The 21,953-nt window shown below is 36.2% G+C and overlaps 1 protein-coding gene and 1 pseudogene across 2 annotated transcripts; one reads left to right on the top strand and one right to left on the bottom strand.

Annotated features, from left to right (window-relative positions):
* Positions 1–3,332: 3,332 nt before the first annotated feature.
* Positions 3,333–14,938, top strand: LOC141829426 (acyl-CoA-binding domain-containing protein 2-like). Of its 2 annotated transcripts, none has more exons than XM_074716888.1 (6): positions 3,333–3,969; positions 4,699–4,804; positions 4,898–5,001; positions 5,481–5,572; positions 12,458–12,555; positions 14,602–14,938. In XM_074716888.1, exons 1-6 carry the CDS (start codon positions 3,518–3,520, stop codon positions 14,764–14,766), a joined length of 1,017 nt encoding a protein of 338 aa, XP_074572989.1. In that variant the 5' UTR covers positions 3,333–3,517; the 3' UTR covers positions 14,767–14,938. The 2 variants fall into 2 exon arrangements, with proteins under 2 accessions (XP_074572989.1, XP_074572988.1); XM_074716887.1 differs by having other exon boundaries at positions 4,892–5,001.
* A 2,547-nt stretch (positions 14,939–17,485) lies between these two features.
* Positions 17,486–19,344, bottom strand: LOC141829126 (uncharacterized; annotated as a pseudogene).
* Between the last annotated feature and the right edge of the window lie 2,609 nt (positions 19,345–21,953).

The following is a 21,953-nucleotide window of genomic DNA, read 5'->3' as shown; positions in this document are numbered from 1 at the left end:
CAGGGAGCACCAGATGATCTAACTTAAGTTTTGATAATGACAAAGGGTTCAAGTTAAGTTTGAGAAGTAGACTAATGAGCTGAATTGAGTATGCAGGTAGCACAGAAAATCCCTAGTTGCAGCTAGGTAAAGGAAGTCCTGATCTAGAGGATTGGGCAAGGAAGACCTAGTTTGGAGAACTAGGCAAGGAAGTCCTGATCTAAAGGATTGGGCAAGGAAGACCTGATTTGGAGGACTGAGGCAAGGAAGTCATGGTTAGGAGGACTGGACAGGAAGTCTTGACAGATCAGAGTACAAGTGGAAAAGTCTAGGCGGGTTTGGAGGACTGGACGTCTAGCAGTGGAAGTCCTGGGGGCTAAGGATCAAGGCTGAGCAAAAGTCTAACATGTTTAGAGGATTGGATTGATAAAAGGTAACTTCTTTCGAGTGGAATGGGTGAGGACCCGCTCCTAGTAAGAGGAATAGTAGGTATTGGTCTGACCTAGGATTTCACTAAAAACATTTATAGTGCAGGGTTCGTAGCAGCTCGCCTCCGTGCACACGGCCGTGCCTGGGAGGGACGGCCTCGTGTTTGCTTCGGGCACAAGGTAAGGCACGGCCGTGCCTGGGAGGCACGACCTGAACTTGTGGGCTCTCGGATCAGAGGCACGGCCGTGCCTCTTGGCACGGCCCAGAATGGTCCCTCTTCTGTTTGATGGCACGGCCGTGCCTGGGAGGCACGGCCACACACTGGCTGGAGCTGAAATGAGGGACACGGCCGTGCTTATCAGGCACGGCCAGCTGCTTGGGCGCTTCTGTTCTTGCACACGGCCGTGCCTGTGAGGCACGGCCTTCAACTGAGGCTTGCTCCAGGATGAAGACACGGCCGTGCTTTGGAGGCACGGCCATGAACTGGCTTGGTTCTGTTTTGAAGCACGGGTGTGCTTTTGAGGCACGGCCTCTGGCTGATGCTGAGGGGATTTGGCACACGCCCGTGCCCTTTGTCACACGGCCAGAAGCTGAATAGACATGGCCGTGCCTTTGGCTGGCACGGCCCTGTCTTGCCTGATCTTCAATAATACTCCGTTGCGCCATTTTTGCTCCATTTTCCATCCTGAAACATGTAAAAACACGAGCAGATCTCCGAACTAGGAAATGTAGAATATATGCCTAAATGCATGAATATGGGATGCAATATACATAAGAATGAAGCAATGAGCTCAAAAAGATGTGCAAATAAAGCATGAAAACAGACATACATCCTACGCACATCAACGCACAAACTTAATAACAGTGAAAAAGCAATAAAGGGCCATTCACCCCACCCCCGTCTAGCACTCTAACTCGATCCTATAATTATTGGATGAGTACCTCCCATACATAGACTTTGGAGTACCAACCTTGGGGGATGGGAACCAAGTAAATCTCATAAGTCCTTTACTTATGAGTTGTTATTATTGCTTTATGTATTCCACTGCATACTAATCTGATAGAATGAATGTACTACTGAAAAAGCAAATGATCGAGATTCACCCCTCTTAACCGCACAGATCCTACAATTAATATCATACCCTGGATGACTCATGATTGGATGTAGTGCCACAAGAGCAAGGAGGTCTAGAATTGAGAGGGAGAAGGTACTGTGATTTTAAATTCAAACTTAAACTTGCATGTTATTTGCTTTAAATGCAAGGAGAGAGGATACTAAAAAAATTAGTACCCTACCATAAGACTCGGATGACACCACCAGTGATAAATGAGCAACCGATACCAAGAGCTTGGAGGAACAAAGAGCATATTATGTTCTTCAAGTGCTAGAGATCCAATCATTACATGAACATGTGCTCGGAGAAGAAGATGAAGATAGAGTTCACAGAATTACAACCGTGTACCATTTAAAATTTAAAATTAAATTTTAAAAATTCTTACAATAAAATTTTTTATTATTTGGATCTCTGGCAACCATGTTCACTGAATTTTTCTTTGTAAGTTTTGAATTTATCTATTATTTGGATTATCTTAATTATTTAATTCTATCTTGTGTAGTTAAATTATTATTAATTTTTAGATTTATTAAATTAATTAAAGTTGAATTATTTAATTATGGATTATATTGATTGAATAAGTTAAAGAATTGGTCTAATTTTTTTATTTATTTGAATTAAATATAGATTAATTAAATTTAAATTATTAATGATTGAATTTGTTGAATTTAAATTAGTTAAATTATTATTTAATTTTAATTTATTAATTAATTTATTCAAATTATGTGAACTTTTATTGTTGATAAGATTTATGTTTAAATTTTTAAAATTATTATTATTATTAATTAAATTATCAGAATTAAATGACTTTTTTAAATTTATTAATTTTAAATTTTTTAAGATTAAATTTAAATTTTTTAAGGATGAAAATTTTAAATTATTTAAATTTATATTTTTTTAAGGATCAAACATATTAATCAAATATCAAAATCCAATTATACTTAACAACTTAGATCATGGATCGATTGTATCAACATAATCAAGTTACTCCTACATCTACCAACTAATTTTTACAGTAATCACCCTCATTAAAGCTTTATCAAAGAAGAATATATTTTCCCACCTTCCTCCTCTCCTCTTCTAGCTAGAATATTAGATAACTTCTCTTTTCTTATTTTTTTAGATATGCACTATTATCTGTGTAAGGTTGGATAATATAAGTGTTGAGAGTTAATATAATTTTAATTTTCAACATAAGTAAATAAGTTTAGTTTTATTTAGCTAGTATATATAAATAAAAAAAATAAATTCCTTATATGCTAGTTGTTATAATAAATCATAATTGAATCTTCACATGTCTATAATAGTAATCAAGTATTATTTTCGCATGACTATAATCGCATCAGAGTATTATTTTGCACAGGCAAGTGTTAGATGATGAGAAAACTTAGCTAGGTAAGCATATTTAAAGATGTGTATTTGTGAAAGAGAGATTTAATTATATACAAAAGAAAATTTAGTTTGGAAGATAAGAAAAATATGAAGAGAAAAACAACAATAGTATATTTTGTTCATTCCCACCTCATTTGATGACTAAATGAACGGGACAAGTATACCAAAAGTAAAATTAGTACATGTCCGAATAATTCATAGTTTTTTTTATTATCAAATGCATCTTCTATATTTTTTAAATCTTTATTTAATAATTTGTTTTTTTAATTATCAGAAAGCTAGCACTAATCTAATCAGGCCAGGCGGAGGCCATTACTGGACGGCCCAGCTCGTCAACACCTTTCTTTCTCACTCTTCCCTTTCGGTCTTTTGAAATGGGCCTTTTTCGCGTCAATTCTCTTCTTCCGTCCTCCTGCCCTCGTCTAGTGCCAACCGCCTCTCCTCGGCCTTTTCTTCCACTGACTGAGCTCGTCGATCCCCCTTTGATCCCTCCAACTTGCTCCAGTTCACCGGTTTCTATGTTCGTTGCTCGATAAACGGCCTACTGAATCCCTCGATTTTGCATCCCCTTCTCCTAGTTTTGTTGATCCTTCGATCTCGACATGGGGGATTGGTTAGAGCTCTGCCAGGCCGTCATCATCGGCCTCGTCTTCTCCTTTCTAATCGCCAAGCTGATCTCCATCGTCATCTCCTTCAAAGAGGGCAATCTCAAGGTCGTCCGCGAGAGTGACCTGACGCCGGACTCCCTAGGCGCCCGCGAGAGCTCCTCGATTGATGCGCCGGATGACGTCAGGGAAGGTGCCAGCGAGTTGGAGAAGGAAAAGGAGAGCTTTTTGGAGGATGACAGTGACTGGGAGGGTATTGACTCCACGGAGTTGGATGATGCCTTCGCTGCCGCCACCGCTTTCGTGGCCGCGACAGCCGCCGACAAAGATTCGGCAAAGGTGTCGAATGATGTGCAGTTGCAGTTGTATGGGTTGTACAAGATTGCGACTGAGGGACCGTGCACTGTGCCACAGCCTTCTGCGCTTAAAATGACCGCCCGTGCCAAATGGTATGTCTATGAGGATTTCTTTCTTGTGCACTTGTGCTTCAGCTGATTGTATTCAAATTTTCCTTCAGATGATGGATTCATCTGTGCCATTAAGGTTGTGATCTAACCAGGATAGTAGATTCAAACTCACAATGGTAGTTACTTGATAGCTTTATATTGTGGACTGTGTCTGGCGAGTTTATGATGGTACTAGCGTTTCAGAAATGATCAAATTTTTGTTCTTATGTAGTTTCTTAGATATAACTGTATGTTTTCATTGATGATACGTTTCTGGGGATTAATTCAACTTAAATTGTGGAATAAATGTTTTGAAAAATAAATAGTTTATGTAGGAGGTATGCAGTACTAAGTATGAATGTTGGAAAATGTGGCCAAAGAATTTGTTATAGCGAGGATGGATGGACAAAAACCTCAGCAAAGTTCTTATATCTTGGATCTTTAAATTGTAAAGGGAGATTGGTGGAGAAATTGTTGATAACATAAGAGACATATAGTGTTACTGGAATAGGTGATTTAGTCAACATGTGCACCTCCCATATGTAGATTGAGTGAAAAATTTTATAAGACAAGTTATAGTTCTAACTTTTTCTGGCACAGTTATATACTTGGTTCTTCTTTCTTGATCATACTTCTATATCCATACATGTCATTCTATACTACTCTTAGTTCTACTGTTTTTCAGTTTAATTGGCTCTTTTTTGATATTAAGCATCTGGGTGATGTTTCAAGGAATGCATGGCAGAGATTGGGTACTATACCTCCTGAAGAGGCTATGCAGAAGTACATCGTGATAATCAATGAGTTATATCCTTCTTGGGCAGATCACTCTACCAAAGCACGTTCTTAAATTTACTCTTTCTTTTCTTATAGAAAATTCAAATATACAAAATGTGTACTAATTTTCTTATAATAAATCACCCAGTCGCAGAAAGGGGATGATGATGAGAGTATGCCACCTGGTTCCACTGCAAAGGGGTCAATGGGATCAATTTTCAGTAGCTTTGTCCATGAAGAAACATCAGAGGTTGATTTGTAAGTTTCTGTATCTCTGCAGGATGCTATATTTGATATGTTCTGTGAATACAGTTAAGATTTTGCCTTTTGTTCTACAAAACATGTTGATGCTTCTGAAATAGTGATGTTGGATGATCTTTTTATGTTGTTATTCTTTGTTGTAGCATATGTTATATTGATTATGTTTCTAATCATCTTATTTTTGTTGGTTGTGTTATTTTGTTCCTTCATTAGGCTAATGATCTTTGCTTGTGATAGAAACCCATGATGTTGCTTCTTTCACACTTCATCCCTTGAGACTCATGATTGTATCCAGCAGATCCCCTACTGCATTATTTGTGATGTTGCTTGTTTATAACATATAGGAGATAGGTGCGATTGTAAATGATACTTGCTATGCCATGTGGTCCAACTTGAGTAGTGAAATACTCTTATCATGATCCTTATGTGCGTGCTATTTACCCTTGAGTTTTATGATTAATGTTTTTGGTCTTCAGGAAATTGGAGGCTATACATATATTTGCTAGAGAAGGACAACTTGGTGAGCTATTAACGCGTATTGCAAATGGTGCTTTAGTAAATACAAGAGGTTTGTGGCACATAAGTAGATGCTAAAGCTTTGTATTTAGTGTGAATAAAAATAAAATATATTCAAGAAAAACATTAAGCATAATTTTCATATGTTTGTTTGTATCAATAGCCGATTCCACTTAGTGGGATAAAGTTTGGTTGTTGTTGTTTGTATTATAAATATTTAACTTTTAATGCATAATAGTGTTATGGAACTTCTTAGATTGTAAGAATTGTTTGTTGGGGAAAGATCTGTGATAAAATTATTTGTAGACCAACAATTCTTCACTTTTGAGGAAATTTGTCTAGGTGTTTTTAGGAAAAATTGGTGAAGTTGGATTTGATCCCAAGAGAAGACCTCTCCACCACTCTAGTCAATGTCTCTACCAGATCAGTTAACTGGCACATCCTTTTGATTGACTTGATGGAACCACTTGTTCTCTTTAGATTCTCATGAGGGTATACATTTGACATGATGCTTCATGGGTTTATGTTAGTTTATGTTCTTTTACACTATTTGATTGTGGTAGATCCATGATTTTTCTGCCAATTTGCACCATTTCATGTTTCCCATTGCATTAAGTTGCTTAGGAACTTGTAAATTTGCTAAAATATAACCAAAATTTGCTCAAATTTACAATCAACTAATCAATGTTAATTCTGGCCATCTTGTATATGTTAGACTGTAAGTTGGCCAAATTGAATTGGTCGTTGGTTGTAGTTTGGATGTCATGGAAGGTAGTGCTCAAGAACATTTAAACCTTACTATCTGATAGAAATTCAATTGCAGTGGGAATAGATGCTTGAACTATGTTGTACTCTGTTAATCTGCTAATCAATAATCTACATGATTGAAATTCAATTGCAGTGGGAATACATATAAGGTCAAGTGTACTCCGCCATTCCTACAAGATTTTTCTACATGTGCTTTAGTGTTTTGAATACTCCTCAGCTTGTCCTATTTTCTTCATGGAATGTTAATTATGGCTACTTGTAGAGCTGAGCTTCATTGCTCTAATTATGGTTGCATTTAGTATACACTTGACCTTGATTAAATCTAAATGATCCCTTATAGTAGGCTTGCACCAATGCTCCATTTCAAGATGATATGCCACAATTTCCTAGATGAGTTTCTTGTATAAAGGAACTTAACTAGCGTAATTTTATGCTTCAAGGGCAAGTAGCATAACTGTGAACTTATGAATTTTAGCCTCTCATTCTTCATATATTCAACTCTCCCTTTAGCTATAGTTTTGTGCATAATATATCCACATCTCTCCTTTCCTTAGGTCTTTAGTTGCAAGTCTATCATAACAAAATGAACTTCTTATATTGAATTGATATGTGAGTTTTTAGCCTCATGTTTGTTGGTGTATGTACCGTGTCTCTTGTGGTGTACTATTGTAATCAAAGTTGTAGATCCTACATAGGCATGATGATAGGTTTATTTGATTAGATTATATGATCGAAGTGTAGGATGATAAAGACTATCATATATGTAAGATCGTGAGTGCTAGAGACGGGTTTGAATATTACAATCAAAAATTTGTTGTAAAATTTTATTAGAGTAAATAAGTGTAGTGGAAATTAAATATTTTCTAGATTTAAAAAATGCAACGGTAATTAAGTGTTTTCAAAATTTTGAAAAATTCATTGGAAATTGTTAATGTTTATATTGTTTTTGAATAATTCACACAATGGGAATATGAGTTAAAAAGACTCATTAAGAAAATTGAGTGCAAAGAAAAGAAAATTAGACACAAACACATGTATTTATGCAATTCGAAATCCCGGGTTCCTACTCTATGCCCTATAGACTCGTAAGGTGACTCATCTCTCGAAAAGTCACTTTATTTTCTCCTCGAAAACCTTCTATGGCGGAGAAACCATTTTCAAAATAAATAACTGAGATAATTAGGATATGATGCTTGAAGATAAAGACCTTAAACTTTAAAACCAAAGTAGGAAACCATCTATAAATATAAGGCATAAAACTGTGAAACTAAAGGAATAATAATGGTGAACTTGAGAATCGGAAATTCTTGTTATAGATAGAGCACTTATTGTTGTTATCTAATCCTTATGGGTGTTCATGGTATGTTCGGGTTGAGTTGTCTTGACTTGGTATTTCAGGTGAAGTAGGTCACCATAAGTTGACTTTTATAATCCTAATCCATTGGCCTCAAAACTCTATTTGCAGGGTCTATTGCTACTTCAACTTTAGTCGACAAAATTAGATCGGACTTTGACATGATTCTTTGGATCTTGTCCAGTTCACTTGGATTTCGACCGATTCATCTGCTGTGTCATTAGTTGACTTTGTGATCAGTTCCTTGGATCACAATGTTCTCATCTGCTCATCACTAGACTGATCTAGATTTGACTTTATCCTTGTCCAAATCTTCTAATGTTCGTTTTACATGTCGACTATTTTGCCACCATCTTGTTTTGTTTAATGATTACACTATTTTGAACATAAATTATTAAGTCGATTGAATTACTATTAGGTTTAGTAATTACTATTCAGTTGACTTAACTTGGAACAGACCTTTCTGTTGCATATCTTGATCAACTAGACGAATCAATCAACTGGCTCGTTGTCTAGTTGACACGTTCATTTTGATGTTAAAACACTTGTTTCTTGGTCAACTCCTCGCTTAAGTATGAGAACTATCCACGTTGCTCTCTCACAGCTCACATGTCAAGAGATTACCACCTAAACTTTTTTCATACCAAGTGTCTAGTCATCCTTGATCACTGTGACTTCTATCTACCAAGAGGCTTCAATCCCTAGGTCTTCCATATTTGTAGGTAACTAGTCCATCTTGACCTACTGAGACTTCTTGTTTGCCAAGAAGCCTCACCTCTGAGTTTTTCTTTGCCAATTGTCTGGTCCACCTTGATCTACTTGAATTTCTATCAACACCTATTGGACTTTCCATATCTGCCAGCACCTGTGGGATTCTGACTTCTACTAATATTTGTTGGACTTTTTATCTTTGCTAGTATTAGCAAGACTTTTTTTGGCAAATGCATGATCATCATCGATCCACTCGGATTGCTACCAAACTCCTATTGGACTTTCTCATTGCACCTACAATGTGTCAACAAAACTTGCACTTGCATATTTGACACACGTGAGTACAAAAATATAAAACCTTTGCCAACCACATTAAAATTGTTAGAATATGCACGTGAATATTTTTCTTTGATCCTTGCAAAGTGATAATGCACGTGAGCATCTATCTACTCTGTTTCGAACCTCTTGGCGTTTTATGGTGTGTTGCATTGGACGTCTTATCCTCATACCCTCCAACAGAATGGAGTTGTAGAATGCAAGAATCGTCATCTTCTTGAGACCACCCAGACTCTTCTTCTCACTCTCATGTTCCTCATCGATTTTGGGGTGACGCTGTACTTACTGTGTGTTATCTCATCAATCGCATGTCTTCTGCCACTTTACAGGGTCAAATACCTCATCATGTACTTTATCCTCATCAATCTTTTCATCTTTTACCACCTAGGGTCTTTAGTTTTATATGTTTTGCTCATACTCTTGATCCTGACATTGATAAACTCTCTCCCTCGTCTCATGAATGTGTCTTCTTTGGGTACCTACGGTCTCAGAAAGGGTACAAGTGTTTTTCCCCTACTCTCCATCGGTATTTCATCTCTGCTGATGTCACGTTCTTTGATTCGGTTCTATTTTTTGGGCTTAATGAATCTTCGTCCGAGTTTTCTCCTCCTATGCCTGCGCCAGTAACTATCTTTTATCCTCCGGAGGAGTCTCTATCACCTCCAGCCCTATCTCCTCCTCACAGTGCAGGTTTATCAGCATTGTCCTTGTCTTGCTTTGCCACCGCCCAACACTGACACTGCCATGGACATATCTTTGGAGCGAAGTCTTTCGTCTCTTCCTCTGGTCCCATCTCCTGAGTCTGATATTCCCATTGTACTTCGGAAAGGTATGCGCTCCACTCGTATTCCTTCTCTTCATTATGTTTCTTTGAGTTATCATCGTCTTTCTCCTTTGTATTATTTTTGTCTTTTCTCCTTGTCGTCTGTTTCTCTTCCGAAGACTGTAGGTGATGTCTTTGCCCATCTAGGATGGAACAGGCTATGCTCGACGAAATGTGTGCCTTACAGAGCAGTGGGACTTGGGACCTCGTTCCTCTACCACTAGGGAAGTCAGTTGTTGGTTGTCGATGGGTATACACGGTGAAAGTTGGTCTAGACGGAAAGGTTAACCGGCTTAAGGTTTGCCTCGTTGTTAAAGGCTATACTTAAATCTTCGAAATGGATTATGTGGACACTTTTTCTCCTATTGCCAAGATGTCCTCTGTGCGCCTATTCCTGTCCATTGTTGCGATTCGGCATTGGTCTCTTTATCAGTTGGACATCAAAAATGTTTTCTTACATGATGACCTATTCAAGGAAGTCTACATGGAGCAACCTCCATGTTTTGTTGCTCAAGGGGAGTCTTCTGGTCTTGTATGTCGCTTGCGAAAATCTTTTTAAGCAGTCACCCAAAGCATGATTTGGTAGATTTAGTACTGTAATTCAACAGTTTGGCATGACTCGGAGCGAGGTTGATCATTCTGTCTTTTATCGCTACTCATCTACTGGTTGCATCTATTTAGTGGTTTATGTTGATGATATTGTCATCACAGGTAATGATTATCGTAGGATTTCACAGGTAAAACAATATATTTTCAAACATTTTCAGACAAAGGATCTTGGCAAATTCAAATATTTCTTGGGGATAGAAGTAGCACAGTCCAAAGACGGAATTATCATATCCCAAAATATGCAATGGATATTCTGGAAGAAATAGGAATGTTAAACTCAAAGACAGTTGACAACCCTATAGATCAGAATGTCAAGCTCCTGCCAAATCACGGGGAGTCTCTTTTAAATCCTGAATAGTACAGGCGAATAGTAGAGAGACTAAGCTACCTTACTGTTACTCGTCTGGATATCTCATTTGCAATAAGTGTAGTAAGTTAGTTTCTCAATTCTCCATGCAAGGAACATTGGGATGCTGTGACTCGTATTATCCGATATATCAGAGGCGCTCCAAGAAAGGATCTTTTGTACGGAGATAAAGGACATACTCGAGTCGTAGGGTATTCTGATGCAGATTGGGCAGGATCTCCCATTGATAGGAGATCTACTTCTGGATTTTGTATATTTGTCGAAGATAACCTTGTTTTTTAGAAAAGTAAAAAAGCAGAATGTTGTAGCAAGATCCAGTGCAGAGGCAGAGTATCGAGCTATAGCCATAGCCAGTCAAGAGCTTATATGACTTAAACAGTTGCTTCAGGAGCTAAGGTTTGGAGAGGTTACACAAATGTCACTTATATGTGACAACCAGACCGTCATGCATATCGTCTCGAATCCAGTTTTTCATGAGAGGACAAAGCATATTGAAGTCGTCTGTCACTTTGTCAGAGAAAAAGTCATATCTGGAGAAATATCTACTAGTTTTGATAACTCACATGATCAACTAGCAGATATATTCACTAAGTCATTGAGAGGTCCCCGAATTGACTACATATGTAATAAGCTGAGTGCATATGATTTATATTCTCCAGCTTGAGGGGGAGTGTTAGAATATTATAAATATAGCTAGGGGTAATTTGGTATCTGTTAGAATATTATAAATATAGTTAGGGGTGATTTGGTATCCTAATTTGTATTTTACCTAAAATACAAATTAGTTCTTAGAATAAAATTTTGATTTACTTCCTAGAATAGAGTCTTAATTATTTCTTAAAATAGGCCATAACTTTGCATATAAATAGGGCTTACCTCTTTAATATTTTATAAAAAATTCTTTTGTGAAATAACAAAAACAATATGGTTGTACTCGACCACTAGGTGCATGATTGCACCAACAATATATACTAACTTCCAATATATATTAGTATTATGAACATTTTAACTTTTTTTATAATTTTAATATCTAAAATGTATTATTCATGTAGAAAAATAATGAATAATGAAATATGACTGAAAAGGTTAAAAGTCAGTTAAGCCTCATACATTTTTCTAAATTTAACTATAATGTTTGTCGTGGCATGATAAAACATTTTTATTTAACTTTTATAAACTATATGATAATGAAAAAGATTAAATTTTTTCTATTTGGAAATTAGAAAGGCTTCTCAGATTATTCAAAATGAGATGGAATAAAAAAGATGACTACTTTTCATTCAATGTTAAATTTAAATGCCTATGTGATTGTAAGTTTATTTTATGAAGTCATAATTGTGCAAACCAAGTTACAACCTTGAAACAATGATGAAACATTGAATTGAATTGTTGGTTCCAGAGATCCTAGCCCAAGTAAGATCCTACTTGAGATTTATATTGTTTATGTAAATTAGAATCGTAGGATTATAAAATTCTAAGATCCAACTTGCTAACATGAGAACTGTGCTGTGTAGTGAATGGTGGCAAACTAAGAATATGGATTAAACTAAGTTTAGAATAGAAGAGAGAGGAAGGATAAAGGAAGCAAGGCCATTATGACCCTGAAAGTTTGAACCCCAAAGGATATTAAGCTGCTTATATTTCCAACATTTACAATATTATGTAACCTTTAGCATTCAAGCAATTTTCTTGAAAACTTAATATCTAATGACCAAGAGCACTTTGGTACATCCTTATTCACAATTGGGCTTTCTATCAAAGCTTGATTTGGACATGACATGCTTCATAGTTGTGTTTTGTCTATTTATTTTCTGTGTCAAAATTTTCAACCAATGGTTCCTTTTATTAAAATTTTCAACCTTTCCATTAGAATATCATAGCTGAAGGAGCTCTAGTCGACGTTTGTGAATTTGTGCATTTAATGTTTTTGGTCATTCGAAATTGAAAATATGCACTGTGTCTATTGCAGACAGTGAAGGAAGGACTCCTTTGCATTGGGCTGTAGATCGTGGACATTTTGATGTTGTGGAAACACTTCTAGACAAGAATGCAGACGTGAATGCTAAGGTTTTTATCTTTCTCATAAATAGTAAATATGCTGCAGAGGCTTTAGTGTTCTGCAAGTTTAAGTGTGTCACTCTCTGCATCATCCATATTAATCATGAATGCATTTTGTTGTGGCCATTGACACGAGTCCAGGAAATGCTAGTACTGAGTTCTAATTATAAAAGATATAAAAGAAGTATTAGTATGCCCTTATTTGCTTTTGTGATGGTAAGACAACATGCTTTATTACCGTAGTAGGAAATTTTGATTTTTAAAATCAATTAGGAAATTAGTCCTTGTATATGATTTATTCATGAGGGTTGAAATATTGCTCTGATCTTCATGGGTGAAATATAATATTTTGCTTGGCAACCAAAACTGAGACTCTAAAAACTATGTCAAATTGAGTAAGCTGTAGTGGAACTGCTTGGGCCAATCAAAACCTAATGTGTCAATTGAGATTTTCTGTGTTAACCTGTATTGGTCAAATCCAGAGCTTGATTAGTTGTGTTGGATCAATAGGCTATGGGATGCGCCATCAAGAAGTCTAAGGAGAGCCTTGAGGTCACCTAAGCAACTAGAGGAGATCTTTAGAGTGAAGAAGCTTAGGAAGATAGGTTGAGTTGAGAAGGGTTCAAGGGAAGCTGATATGTGATGTCCTTGGCATTTGAAATTGGAGGTTAATAATAATAAAACAGTAATAACTTTTCAAACCAAGTGTTAGTTATAACTTTATAAATTTATTTACTACACTGAAAGCATGTTGGTACGATTTGTGCCTGAATGTAATGTTGTTTAGTTTCTGGCAATTAGTTAAAATCAATAGATGGCCATGTTGGAAGACGACTTTACAAATTCAAGACAAACTTGTAATGATTGTTTATGAAAAACAAGAAGATGCTCTTCCAGGACCACATGGGATAAGTTGTTCAACAGTCTTCTTGTTTTTGGTTAAGGGGATTGCCAAACTGTTACATCAAATGAAACAAGACAGGTATGTGTTTTACTTTAGACCATATAGTGGACGTCTTAAGATTTTGAATTTTGAAGTTAGAATCAAAAACATGATGAATAGCCATTGGAAATGGCTTGCTGATTGACATCTAATTATGCACATTAATTGGCACCAAGCATATAGAAAATCCCATCAATTAATACCTTATCTGTCAGTTAGTGTGATGGTTAGATATGCTTTGTTTGGTTGAGGTTTCCAATGTTCAGTTTAAAAGAAAAGCTTACAAAGTACATGGAATTCTATATGTTTGTAATGTTATGGTTTTTAAAGGAGATATTGCCAGGTAACTTGTGAAACAATGTTTTCTTGTTTTGTCAAAAGGAGCATCCAAATTTGAATGACTGAATTTTTCTCTCTAAATTTTGGTTTATACAGTAGCAGATGTCTCAACATGAGAAATGTGAGTGGTAGAAATAGATAGGAAACAAACACTTGATAAAAAAGCTATTCTAAGGAAAAGAAAACTTTACTGTATAGACCAAAATTTAGAATGACTGTTTTGCCAAAAGCTGATATGTAGTGCAATGCATCGCGTTTGATATTTATTGTATAGTGAGATTTTACTCAAGCTTTGATTTTTTTTCTTTTATTTTATTTTTGTAAATATTTGATGCCACTTGAGGTCATTGTTATTTCCAGCTCATTTTACATTTGATACACTGATTTTGGAATTTATTCAAGTTGTAGAAAGTCCTTTCTAGTGCTTGGACCAAGGTTGCTCTAACTAATGGTCACTGCACTTGTTCTCCTATTGTTGCCTCAAAACAAGGTTTGATGTTTTGATAATTGTGTATCACTTTGAAAGGCTAGTCATCGTACAAATTGGAAATACTGCTATTCAACAATTGATTTCAGATTAGGAAACTTGGAGAAGGCTCTATTTTTTTTCTTCTTTATTGGTTATCTATTAGAAGGCTTCTCTGGAAACTTTGTGGTGATGAAAGTTGTTAATTTGTAATTTTCCTGCCTCTCTGTATGTTTTCTAGTGCAATCCCCTAAAAAAATCCTGAACTTCCTATCAGAACCTCATTTTTTTCTGCATCTAACAACAGGATATTGAAGGACAAACGCCGCTTCATTATGCTGCTTTGTGTGATAGGGAAGAAATTGGCATGTTGCTCGTCCAACACAAAGCTGATCCATATGTGAAGGATAATGATGATAGTTCACCCCTTGATCTTGCGCCCCAATGGGTTTTTATGACGGGTTCAAGTTGATAATTTTTTCACGATCTTAGAAGATTTTAGTACGTTAACATTTATAACCAACCTACCTTGTGGTAAATAGGTAGACACTCCATATATTTAGCTTATGCTTGTTATAGGTTCAATGACGGGCACCTATTATGTTGTTATCTATTTGGTTTTGAGATTCTGTATATGCTTGTAAGGCTAGATTTAAATCTCACATTATCATAGTTAGCTGTGCTACGGTCCTTGATAATAGGCCTGAAACTACAATATTTTACCAAAACTATGCATTCAAATTTGACTAATTTCCAGATAACACATCATATTTTGGTATTTACCGAGATACGCATTTCACTCAAGTGAGTTGTCGAAAAAACTCCTTTGCCCAACCTAACAAGTGATCTATTATTCCATATCATTCTATGCTAAAATTGAAACACCTAACAAGTCACCTACTATCCCAAACATCTCTACACTCAGGTTGAAATGCCCAAAACCTTGGGGTTGCCTACTTGTTAGGACTCTTGCATATGGAAGATTGGATAGCGATTCTTCCTAGGATGCTAGCTTATAGTTTGCTAATGGCTTAGCTATTAGTACTGCACTATCATTAGCATGTTTGAATGCAATTAATTTCCATAACAGAAATAAAACAATGAGAACATACCAATGCTAAAAGGTCCATATATGTGATTCGGACATGACCTATGATTCTTCATCAGGCGATTACCAAAACATTCACTATCTTTTATCCTTCTTGGACTTCTTCCAAAGGTGAAGAAATTTGTTAGAAGATATACAACGAAGCTTAGAATGAGAGTTCCTTTGGAGGTGAAAAAACCTCATACAAGCTCTTAGAACAATTACAATAAAGCTTAAAATGAGAGGGAAGGATGTCGATGCAGAGAGTATTAGATTATCAAATCTGAGTTTTGATGTTGACAAGAGTTCAAAGTCTTATTGTGATATAATAGCCTGATCAAGTGTGCAAGTAATTCATCTAGTGAAAACCCTAGTAGATCAGTTAGACCGAATACAATAAGAAAGTCTTAGCAGATCAAGGGCACTAGGTAGTAAAGTCTAGATGGGTTAGTGTGGACTGAACATGTAGTAGGATAGACTTGATGGGTCAGTGAGGATCAGAGATCAAATCAAAAGAAAGTCTTAGCGGGTCAAGTAATCATAAGCTAAGCAGAGGAAGTTTAAGCAGATCTGGAGAACTGAATGCTTGGCAAATGGTAAGTAAGGTAAGCTCGTAGAGTGGAGTGGTTCTTATGAAAAGAAGGTGTAAGGACGAGTTCTCATTATGGGGGCAGCTTTAGGCGACGAGCCAACTAAGGGTTCCACTTGGAATCCGAAATTGAGATCAGACAGTTATGTAATTGTCAGACTTAATTGTATTTATCTTATTATATTTCTATACTAACCCTATTTTGTAGGATCGGTAGATCGATTTGGTCGATTGGTATATTGAACGATTCAATAAACTGAAAGGTTGGTTCGGTAGATTGAATACTGAGCTGCCAACCTAGTTGTCCCATGTGTCGATGTGTCATTCGAGGTGGGCTGGATAAGTCTTAGATTATTGATGTGACACGGGATAAAGATGATCTTGCTGATGTGGCACGAGGATAACCTTTGACCTGTCGACGTCGTAGAAGGTGTTGGTGCAATCAATCTCTAAGGTTTCGATGTTTAACAATATATTTGTGTTTGATCAAGTTTGACGAAGAGTTATCCAAACAAGACTTGATGTTTGAAAGTGAGTAAAGTCTAGTCAGGTCAAGGTTGATCGGATGACTAGAGGATGAAAAGTCTATCTAGTGACTTGGAAGTCTAGCTAGGTAAAGGTTGACCGGATGACTAGCAAGGGTGAGAAGTCTACCGAGTGACTTGAAAGTTCGGGTGGGTCAATGTGATCAGAGGTTTGACAAAGAAAAAAAATTCTAAGGGGGTGACCTTAGGTGGTGAGGCACATCTAATATATCAGGCAGTGTTTTAAAAGGCGAAGGCGTTGGACGAGGCGTTTACCATCCGCCCACACGGGGCGAAAGCCCCGAGGCGTCGGGCGTAAGCCCCATAAATTTTTAATTTTTAAATATATAAAAAATTAAAAATATGATATATATTATAAAAAATACTTACTTTAAAAATATAAATAGATATAATAAAATTAGATAAAATTAAGAAAAACTATATAGACACAAAACTATCGTTATACAATTCCAAATAATAATTTAAGAAGCATACTTTTTCAAAATTAGTCACTTGAAAAACTAAATAATCAATATTATAAAAAAATAAATCTTAAAAACAAGCTAGTTAGAACTCAGAAGTTACTACATTATCAAACACAAATTACAAACACAAACTTCAAAGGTTAACTGTTTTAATAAACACATATCAAAATAAAGTACCAAATTAGAAACCAAGTTATTGAAATATCTAACAAGGAATACACCAATAATTAGTAAGAAACTGACAAGACAAATATAATGATTCTATTCATCAAAATCAACATCATCCATATCATCATCTTCATCTAGTGTATTTATTCCTCTAATAGTTGACTGTGATTCCAGAATTTCTATCACATCTTCATTTTCTTCAAAAGTATCCAAGATGGCAATTTGTTTTCCTTTACCTTTGCTCTTGCCTAACCACATAATAAAATTTAAATAAATTCATATCAAATTGACTTAGTGTCTCAATATAATATATAGAAAATTAGTAATGAATTTGGATATTAAGAAGTTAAAAACTTACTTGATGAAGTTAAACTTTCATCGTGATTTCTTTTTCTGTTCTGTGGCACCAACTGAGATGAAGCATTGTTAGATTTATCAATTGGGGATGTTTTCTCATAAATCTCAGTAATTGGCAAAGTCCTGACAGCATCAACTCTAAATAAATCATCATCATCAAGCCAATCAGCTTCTTCTGGAAATATAGGATCTTCTTTTTCAGTTATCCATTCATCATCTGAATCAACTTCATCAATCAAAATTGGATCAAAATTTTGCTTCCTCTTTATACTCCTCTCCCTTAAGCGAGTATTGTACATGACATACACCAAAGCATTGAACTTCTTATGCTCAAGTCTATTTCTCTTCTTAGTATGAATCTAGAAGATAATAATATACGAAAAAAGGATTGAAAATTATAGTGTAGAAAGCATAATCATATAAAAACATACAAATAACAAGAATGAAAATTAATATTACCGATTGGAAAGTGCTCCAATTTCTTTCACAACCTGAGAAACTACAAGTCAAACTAAGAACACGGATGACAAATTTTGTTAATTCTGGAGTCTTGCCACCAAAACGAATCCACCAATCAGCTACCAAATAGAAAATGAAATTAATAAAAAGCTAAAAGTAACAGTTGAATATAGTCAAAGAGACATATTGAAAAATTCATACAAACCTGGAGCTCGTAATTTTCTAGAGTTAACTGCAACCAGAGAACCAAAATCTCCTCTAGAAAAATCATATTGATCAAGTTGAATATCAGCTTTAAGCCGATCATTGTAATCAAGCAGTCTATCCATGCATTCATGCAAACCTTGTTTTATATGATCAAGATCAGAAAAATCATCTTGAAAACGCAACTAAGGGTTCAAATAAGAGCCTGCAGCATGTAATGGTTGATGAAGTTGTGGGGTCCATCTTGCCTCAATTTTATTCAAAATAGGCTCATATTTTTGCTTGTTCATGCCACAATTCAAAGCAATTTGTTCCTTGGCAGATTTCATCAAATGATATATAAAACCCATAGAAGGCTTTTCTTTTGAATCAACTTCTCTCAAAACATACACTAATGGAACAACACTTCGTATGCAATAAGTTAGTTGAGGCTAAAATTGTGGATCAAATAAAACTGTGGCTTTGGCTTTCATACCTTCAACATGTTTTGCCCAAGAACAAGAATTCCAAGCCTTTGAAGTGAACATAGATTGAAGTGCTTGTTTTTGAGCATAAATACTCTGAAGGGTAAGATAAGCAGTGGAAAACTGTGTTACTGCAGGTCGTAGAAGTTCATGATTCTTTGTAAAAGATCTCATCAAACTCAAAATCAAAGTATTCCCATATATGAATTTGACCACTTGTTTAGCTTTTCTAAGTGTAGTTTCATGAACTTTTAATTTGCCTATATCTTCTAGCATGAGATCAATGCAATGTGCAGCACAAGGAGTCCAATACAAATACTTCCGCTTTTCCATCAATCTTTTTCCAGCATTAATAAAATTTGAACCATTATCTGTAATAACTTGCACAACATTTTTCTCTCCAATTTCTTCTACTACATTATCAAGATAAGTAAACAAAAGTTCCCCATTTTTTTATAGAATCAGAGGCATCAATCGACTTTAAAAAATATGTACCAGCTGGACTATTTACTAAGAAATTTATCAAACATCTACTTTTTTCCATCAGTCCAACTATCTGACATTATAGAACAACCATATTGTATCCATGCCTTTTTATGATCTTCCATCATTTTATTGATATTTTGAACCTCATCTTTAAGTATCCAAGTTCTCAATTCATGCATAGTAGGAGGTACAAAATCAGGCCCATACTTTTCAATTCCTTCACACATAGGTAAGAAATAAGGATCATTTATAACATTAAAAGCAAGACAGCTAGAGAAAAAAAATCGCCCTATCAATTTGCAAACTTCCTTTCTTTCTTCTTTTTTCCACTTAGAATTCCAAGTAGTTTGCCTAGCTTGAATTGTTGTAAAATTATCCATAGGGCCCCTCACCCTTGATTGTGATGGTGTACAACTCATTCTCTCTACTTGTGAAATAACTCTAGTGTCCCCTTCAGCAGTCAAACGAATCTCATTCAAGGCAATATTTCATTGAGTTTTTACATATTTTATCTCACATAAAGCTTTCTTGCATTCCTCATATGCTTCTGGTGGAACAGAAGGACAAGGTTTCATACCTTAATGAGTTTTAGCCAAATGGTGTTTAAGTCTATTAATAGTCCTGGTACATCTTTGGTTATAGTAGCGACATCTGAAGTGTTTCTCATTAGCCTCTATTTGAGCATGCTTCCAAGCAAAATCTTTTCTACTAGCACTTTCAGAGTTAATATCTTCATTAGAAGCCATCCTGTCAAACACATAATAGTTGCGCTTTTAGTACTTTTAGGCTAAAAGTTTTGAGTTTGATGAGATCTAGTGTTTCATGATCCTTGCTGCTCGTGCCATCCTTTGTAAAAGTTTTAGGACATAACAAAGCTAAAATGCAAAAAAAAAAATGAGAGAAAAAGTGCAAACCAGATCGAGGTGGGTGGGACCGTTGGATTCCAAGCAAAATCTTTGATGGTGGTGATTCTTGATGATGGTGAATTGGTGATTCTTGATGAGCTTCGCTAATGCTTCGTCTTCTCCTTCCTTAGGCGGTTAGGCCACATGAACGCTGCGTCCTCCTCTTCTTTCATCAATGATCAAAATGGCTTCATGGATGAGTGGATGACTGCGTGTGGGACAGCAGTGAAATGGAGCACTTCGAGGCCCTGAACCAGATCGAGGTGGGACCGTGGGAGACAAAGTGCAAACTTGCACACTGGGCAACGACGGGTGAAGGAAGAAATTGTGATTTAGAGACAGGATTAGGGTTTTACCTTTTTAGAATTAGGGATTTAAAGAAAATGACATTTTGCAGAAAGATCCTCTAAACTATTAAATGTCTATTTTTTTAAAGATAATTTATAGGGCTTATGCCTTTAATGCCTCGGAACTAAGGCTCGCCCTAATGCCCAGGCGAACGCCTTGTAGTTCTGGGCATACGCCTCACAACACTTACGCCTTATTCCATCGCCCGAGGGCAGTATTGGAACGCCTCGCCCCGGGGCTCGCCTCCGTAACGCCTTTTAAAACACTGATATCAGGTAAACTTACATAATTAGGTTTGTGATCATAGGAGAGGGAATCCTAGGTGGTGAAATTTTTTGAGGAACTCCAAGCAAGAAGTAGGAGGTCAGACTTATATGATAAGGCTTAGATAAGCCTAGCAGGTTAGATAGACTACAGATTAAGCTTGTCTATTTGTATGGTTGTACGATTGTCTTGTAGGAACCTAGAGTTGGAAGTAAGATGGAAAGTAGAAAAAGGTAGCCGGATCAAGTTTAGGGTGAATCAAACTAGACTCGGGTCGAACCAGACCCAAGATGGTTTGATAGATCGATCCCAAGGATCGGTAGACCGATCGAGGTCGATTAACTGGGTTTGGGTTCGAGCCCGGATCAATGACGTGGCTTGGTTCCCGGATCAATGACGTGGCTTGGTTCGATAGACCGATTCTGTGGATTGGTAGATCGATAAACTTAATAAAACGAGATTTCGAGGCGCGAAGAGCTTGGTCTTTTTGATCAAGTTTTATCCATGTTTGATATATTAATAAGATTTATCGGTAGTTAAAAAAAAATCTATAAAAGCAACCTCATGCAAACGTTCAAAACAACCAATCTCCATATTCTTCTCTTCATCCTTGCTCGTGAAAAGATCTCGACATGTTGCTCGTGCGACCGGAAAAGTGCTAGGAGGGGTGCGAGGCGCTCAGGGTCTTCTAGATCGACTGTCGAATTTGTTTGTATTTATTTTACAAATTGTGCTTTATTATTTTATTCCTTTGCTTGTACTTAAACTGTAAGATGAGTTTTTCCGCCTCCGGAAGACATCTAGAAAGAACACTAGTTGATGAGTGCCTCTTGCATATAGGTCTTGGAGTACCAATTCTAACGGGTTGGGAATCAAGTAAATCCCGCATGTTTCTTCTTGTTTGTTCTTGTCTTTGTTATACTTCACTTATGTATTAACTATTATATTTAAGAGGTGTCCTAAGGCAATCGCCTTATGGTAGTAATATTTATTGAATAAATAGAAATTCACTATTTGAGTGCACATTCTCTATATGTTTGATTGGATTTAAACTCATTTACTGAATGCCTGCAATACGATTCATAGCATGAGAGAATTTGTGATTGAATCACAACCAATGAGCATCTCTACATGTGCAATTATGAATATATTGAAATTATCCCTAGTCGATGAATTGATGAACAGGGACGTCATCGATTCTGTCGAGACTAGCACGTTTTAAACCCTTTGATTTATCAAGCAGCTATTTCCACTGGTTGGAGACATTGGATATTGAGAGTTAAGCGTGGTTGTTAGTTAAAGGTAACTACTTCATTGAA

Source organism: Curcuma longa, chromosome 5 (assembly GCF_044706935.1).
Source record: "Curcuma longa cultivar G26 ecotype Majalengka, Jawa Barat chromosome 5, ITB_CL_G26_1.1, whole genome shotgun sequence".
Classification (NCBI taxonomy): domain Eukaryota; kingdom Viridiplantae; phylum Streptophyta; class Magnoliopsida; order Zingiberales; family Zingiberaceae; genus Curcuma; species Curcuma longa.
The sequence above is the reverse complement of the archived record's forward strand: the minus strand, read 5'-3'. Positions and strand labels throughout refer to the sequence as shown.